Genomic DNA, 6,002 nt, shown 5'->3' with positions numbered 1-6,002 from the left:
GTCTGTGTCTGTGTGTGTGTCTGTGTGTGTGTGGTGTCTGTCTGTGTCTGTGTATGCATGTGTGTGTGTCTCTGTGTGTGTGTATGTGGTGTCTATATGTGTGTCTGTGTCTGTGTATGCATGTATGTGTGTCTGTGTGTATGTGTGGTGTCTATGGGTGTGTCTGTGTCTGTCTGTGTGTCTGTGTCTGCGTCTGTGTCTGTGTGGTCTGTGTGGTGTCTGTGTGTCTGTCTGTGCCTGTGTGTGTGTGTGTGTGTGTGTGTGTGTGTGTGGCAGAGGGCAGGTAGGCAGCTCTGGACGTAACCTAGCCTAGGTGTCTGGGAGCGGTCCTGGGCTCCCAGCTGCTGCTGCCTGGCTGCTCTGGGAAAGGCGCTGTTCCCTCCACCTGCAAACTGAGGCAGCTGAGCTACCGGTGACTTTCGGGTTGTCCTCACCCGCCGCTTCCTTTCCTCACAGGGAGGCGTGTGCAGCCCCCCCACGTACAAGATGCCAAGCGGGCAGAAACGCTCTTGGTGAGTTCGGAGTCGGGCGGGGGCTCCCGGGGAATGGGCCGTGGGGCGGAGCGGCCGCGGTTTGAAAATTCCTGGACACGCAGTTCCACCGTTGACGTTTCGACACTAACGCCCACACGCCCGGGTGACATCAAACCCTTGTGCTTGCGGGGGAGGCTTTGGGGATCCCTGAACTTGGCTCCTGGGCTTCTTTGCTGAAGCCAACGGCTACCAAGTACAGAGACCAGACAAATAGCAAACTGGCTGGCCAGTCGGTCTCTGGCCTGAGTGGAGGGGAGGCACCCTGCCCGCTTGAGCCCTTGAAGCTCCTAAATCAGTTCACTCTGTGATAAAGGACAGGAGCACCCGACAGGGAGTCCAAGCCCAGAATGCCGGGCCGGCCCCTAAAGGCACTGTGCAACCTGGGGCCAGTCACTGCCCCTCTCTGGGCCTTAACGCCCTCATTTCTAGAGCGGGGATTGCACAGAGAGAGAGAACAGACTTCTGGTTGCCAAGGGGACGGTGGGCGGGGGCAGGAAAGGACTGAGAGTTTGGGCCTAGCAGAGGCAGCGTATCATATACAGGGCGGTAAACAACAAGGCCTACTGTACATGGCACAGGGAGCAAGGAAAAGAACACAAGAACGAATATGTGTGTGTGTGTCTGTGTGTGTGTCTGAATCACTCTGCTATGCTCCAGAGACTAACACAACATTGTACACCAACTATACTTCAATAAAATTTTTTAAAAATAAAGTGCGCATCCGACAAGACGATTCCCACAGCTCCTTCTGATCCTAATAGTCAAGAGTTCCATGCACTGCAAGGGGCATGTGTGTCTGGCACACAGGCACACAAACCACTGCACTGGAGAGAAAGGAGCAAACAGAGCGTGCCGACTGAAAGTGCAACGGGCCTTCGGGGGAGGCACGTGGTGGGCAGGGCTGGGGGGACCCCAGAAGAGGAAGCTGAGCTGGGTCCTGATGGCCAAGTGACATCTCAGCTTCTGCGAAAAGAGACCAGGCTTTCCAAGCCTCCTGGGGACCCAGGGAGGGGTGCAGACGCCCATCCTTCTGTGGATACTGGAAGCAAAGCCTCAGTGAACTGCTAACAGCACTCCTGCCCCTCTACCTGGATCCTGGGGCAAGAAAACGGCCTCTGAACAGGGACTGAAGGACACGTAGCTCTCGTTCCCATCTATGAGTCCGTTGCCATGAGGGCTGAAGGCAATACTGGTGAATCCGGCCACACAAGCCCTGTGGGGTGACAAGAGAAAAAAAAGAGGCGACTGAGATGTGACGTCCCAGGCACAGAGAGCCCTGCACTCAGAGGCCTGGCCCCCCGGAGCAAGAACCACGAGGCATTACCGATAGGAGCCCAGGGGTTCCAGCTTCCCATTGTAGTAGCCGTGTGTGATGGACTCGTTGCCAACATCAACCTCGTATTTCAAGACTTCAGACAAGCCCTGAGCACGTCTCTTTGCTTCTGTTGTTATGAGGTACGTCACATAAGTATCCGAGGCCCTCCTTTTGAAGTCATCATATGTGAATCTCAAAATATCTGCCGATGGCGGAACAGCTAAGAAAGGCACACAGAAGGGAAGGCATAAGAAAGTGAGAAAAGGATAGCACGTGGGGTGGGGAGTGGGGTACAAACTGCTGGTGTAAGACAGGCTCCAGGATGCCTTACACAGCCAGTACTGTGTAACAGCTGTAAATGGAGTCTAACCTTTAAACATTGTATACATCTTTCTTAAAGAGAAAGAAAGTGAGGTTCACAGAGGTTCATTGCGTCTCCAGCATTTCTAAACAATGACCTTGACAGCGAATGTTGGTGGTGACCCCTGCCATCTCTTATGTATGCTCTCTCTGCCAGGTTTTCCTTCTATTAAGTTCTAAGAGCTTTACTTACCTATTTAATCCCCACAATAATCTCATTGCACAGGCTGACTATCCCCACAGTGCAGATGGGGATACATCTGTACAGTTAAAAGGTCTGAGTTTTGGAACTTCCCTGAGGGTCCAGTGGTTAGGACTCTGAGCTTTCAAGGCCATGTACATGGGTTCAATCCTGGTTCGGGAACTAAGCTCCTGCAAGTTACATGGCATGGCTAAAAGAGACCTGGGCCAAAAGGTGGTGAAGTTGTATTTCTAACCCAGACCATCCGACGGGGAGTGTGTGTGACCTCACCCATCCCATCCCAGGCTGGTCCTGATTAGGCTGGTCAGTATGCAACCTCATCTCCCCCATTCAGCAAAGATCTGAGCTCGGGATTTGCTGAAAACCTTCACAGCAAAATGACCAGGTGTCTGAAACAGAGTCAAAACAAAAGACAGAAAGAAAGAGCGAGCGAGATCTCGGCGTCTCTTTTTGAAATTAAGCCACAGGTTGACGACACCAGAGAATCCCTTGTCTTCCTGGATGTGCACTGCCCTGACAGTGGGTTTGATCTCTGTCTTACTCGGGGAGATGAGGACAGAATCACAGGCCGCATGGCTGGGCAGGGATGGCACGGCATTGTTCACAGTTAAAGAATCACCAAAAAGCAAAGCCCGGCCCTTTTTTGTGTTTTGGCCATGCCATGTAACTTGTAGGAGCTTAGTTCCCGAACCAGGATTGAACCCAGGTACATGGCCTTGAAAGCTCAGAGTCCTAACCACTGGACCCTCAGGGAAGTTCCAAATCTCAGAGCTTTAAACCAAGCCTTGAACAAAGCAACCAGTCCCACCCACCCATCCTTGAAGCTTTCCCTTCTTACTTCCAAGGAATGTAACAGAGCCCTTTAAGGAAAGAAGGCATTTAATCCACCTCCTCTCTCAGCTATGGCGATGCTCTTTGCCAGTTCCCACTGCAAATGCAATTTTTTTGTTGTTTTCTTCCAAGAAAAAGTCACCCTTTGAGGATCATTTGGGCGTGTGTGTGTGTGTGTGTGTGTGCGTGCACGCGTATGTATGCATGTGTGCAAGAGACAAAGTTGGTTAAAACTACTAATCTGCTACCTAAAACACTCTGTTGCAAAAGAGATGAAAACCCTAGATTAGAGGTAAGCAAGTCAAATCCAAGGGCCACAGCCAGTCAGCCACCCATTTTTGGTAAATTCTGGAATAGTCACTCTCACTCTTTCCGTATTTTCTATGGTTTCTTTCACACGACAGCCGCAAAGTTGAGCAGCTGAGAGGGAGACTGCAGAGCCTGCGAAGTTTAAAATGATTTGCCGTCTGGCCCTTTACAGGAAGTCTGTCAACTTCTGACTGAGCTCATCAGAATTACACCCACCCATCCCCGGGTGAGTGCCAAAGTGTGGGCTGAGGTGTCAAACCCGACATGTGTCTGTCTCACTAATGTGCCTCGGTGGGCACAGAAGTGGCGCCCAGTCACACCATCACCCACCAGCTACGGAACCCATCAGGACCCCTCCTTACCATCCACAGTGGTGAGAACAAGCGCGTAGGCTTTGATAGGTCCATGGCTGGCTTCGAACCCGCTGAACTTGACCTTCACTGAATTGTGACTGACAGATGTGATATTGGGGGACCCATCTGGAAGAGGGGGGTCTGAAACAGGAAAACACCAAACACTTAAAACCAAAGAAGGAACGAAATTAGTAAGGAGAGGATTTGCTGTAGCGCCCCCCTCAAGATCCCCCCTGGTTCCGCATGCTGTGTGTTGAGCTCACAAAAAGGAAATCCAGAAGCGAAGGGCGAGGGAGCGAACTGGTGGGGACAGAGGTGGGGGGTCCTTGGGGAGCCTGCCTAGCTGACAAGCACCCCTTCAGTGGGTCCAGCCACAGTCCCAAGGGGGCCTCCTGGCAACCTCGTTTCTAGAAGGTAATGTGTCTTTCCTGTTTTCCGCTGGTCCTTCCTGGCCCAGAAAGGCCAGGTTGCTTACCCTGAGAAGGGGGGCAGAAGGAGGAGAGCGAGACAGAGGCTGTGTAGGTGTAACGTCCAGGTGGGGATCTGGGAGCTGGACTTGGCCCCAGGACCGGTCGGTCAGCTGAGAACAATGCCGGAGCAGGTACCCAGAGGGAAGCAAAGACCACGTGGCGAGAACGCGCTTCCTCCTGAGACCTGACTGCAGTCCTACCCCTACCCTTCACACTGAAGTCCCGATTGTCCTCTGCTGCTGCTGCTGAGCCGCTTCAGTCGTCTCCGCTCTGCAGCCCCACAGACGGCAGCCCACCAGGCTCCCCCGTCCCAGGGGTTCTCCAGGCAAGAACACTGGAGTGGGTTGCCATTTCCTTCTCCAATGCATGAAAGTGAAGAGTGAAAGTGAAATCGCTCAGTCGTGTCCGACTCTTAGTGACCCCATGGACTGCAGCCCACCAGGCTCCTCCGTCCATGGGGTTTTCCAGGCAAGAGTACTGGGGTGGGGTGCCATTGCCTTCTGCGTCATTTGTTCACTAGGGATGGTTTAAAACTCCGCTAGAGAAACCCAGCTGACCCTCTTCCTGGAAATCCGAACAGCCCACACAGAAGCATTCTGAGTGGCCTTAAGCCACTTAAGACACAAAAGGAAAGCTGAATAAAGATGATTCCTCTCCTCATACACACTCTCTGCCTAACTTGTCTCCCACGTACAGTGTGTCTTTGCTATTATAATCAAGAGAGACTCAGAAAAGTGAACTCCAAAAAGACAAAGCCTACAGCCCAATTCTCCAAACATATGCTGTCCAGTATGGCAGCCACTGAAACGGCAACCCTCTCCAGTATTCTTGCCAGGGAAATCCCACAGACAGGGGAGCCTGGCGGGCTACTGTCCACGGGGTGGCAAGAGTCAGGCGTGACTGAGCGACTAAGCAACAATAAATCACTCTGGAAAGTAACTAGTCCAACTCTGGATGTAGAGTATCTCATTAATAACGTGTGTGTGTGTGTGTGCACGCGCGCGTGCATGCTCAGTCGTGTCCAACTCTGCGACCCCATGGACTGTAGCCTGCCAGGCTCCTCTGTCCATGGGGATTCTCCAGGCAAGAATACTGGAATGGGTTGCCATGCCCTCCTCCAGGGGATCTTTCCCAACCCAGGGATCAAACCCGGGTCTCTTGCATTGCAGGTAGCTTCTTTACCAGCTGAGCTACCAGGGAAGCCCCATTAATAACTTACATTATACAAATTAAGTGAAATTAAATGCTGAAATGATAACATTTTTAATATACTGGGTTAAATAAAATATGATCAAAACTCATTTCAGAGACTTCCCTGGCAGTCCAGTGGTCCACACTTCCAATGCAAGGGTTCAATCCCTGGTCGGGGAACTAAGATCCCATATGCCACACAGAGCAGAAAAAAATAAATAAAAACTTCATTTCAGCTGCTCTTTTCAGTTTCCTGATGTGGTGCCTAGGAAATTTCTTATTATACAAGAGGCTCATATGATTTACTACTGGAAGGCACAGCTCTAAACCATCCTCCGGCAACCTCTCAAGTAACTGACAGCAGTGGCAACTTGGAGGCGCTGTTCCCACGTCTTGGTGTCAACTGCCTCATCAGACACTGTAACACCCGCTCCCACA

General features: G+C 51.8%; 1 protein-coding gene across 1 annotated transcript in view; it reads right to left on the bottom strand.

The window, feature by feature from the left end:
• Positions 1 to 6,002, bottom strand: part of PTPRJ (protein tyrosine phosphatase receptor type J) — a 48,189-nt gene that overhangs the window by 15,279 nt on the left and 26,908 nt on the right. Inside the window, exons 10-12 of the mRNA XM_040259281.1 lie at positions 3,913 to 4,044; positions 1,858 to 2,068; positions 1,622 to 1,746 (exon numbers count right to left, since the gene is read on the bottom strand). Coding sequence (XP_040115215.1) covers positions 1,622 to 1,746; positions 1,858 to 2,068; positions 3,913 to 4,044 — 468 coding nt within the window. The remainder of the gene's footprint in view (positions 1 to 1,621; positions 1,747 to 1,857; positions 2,069 to 3,912; positions 4,045 to 6,002) is intronic.

Source organism: Oryx dammah, unplaced genomic scaffold (assembly GCF_014754425.2).
Source record: "Oryx dammah isolate SB20612 unplaced genomic scaffold, SCBI_Odam_1.1 HiC_scaffold_17, whole genome shotgun sequence".
NCBI classification, from domain to species: Eukaryota; Metazoa; Chordata; class Mammalia; order Artiodactyla; family Bovidae; genus Oryx; species Oryx dammah.
Note: the sequence above shows the minus strand (reverse complement) of the source record. Positions and strands in the feature narration are given on the sequence as shown.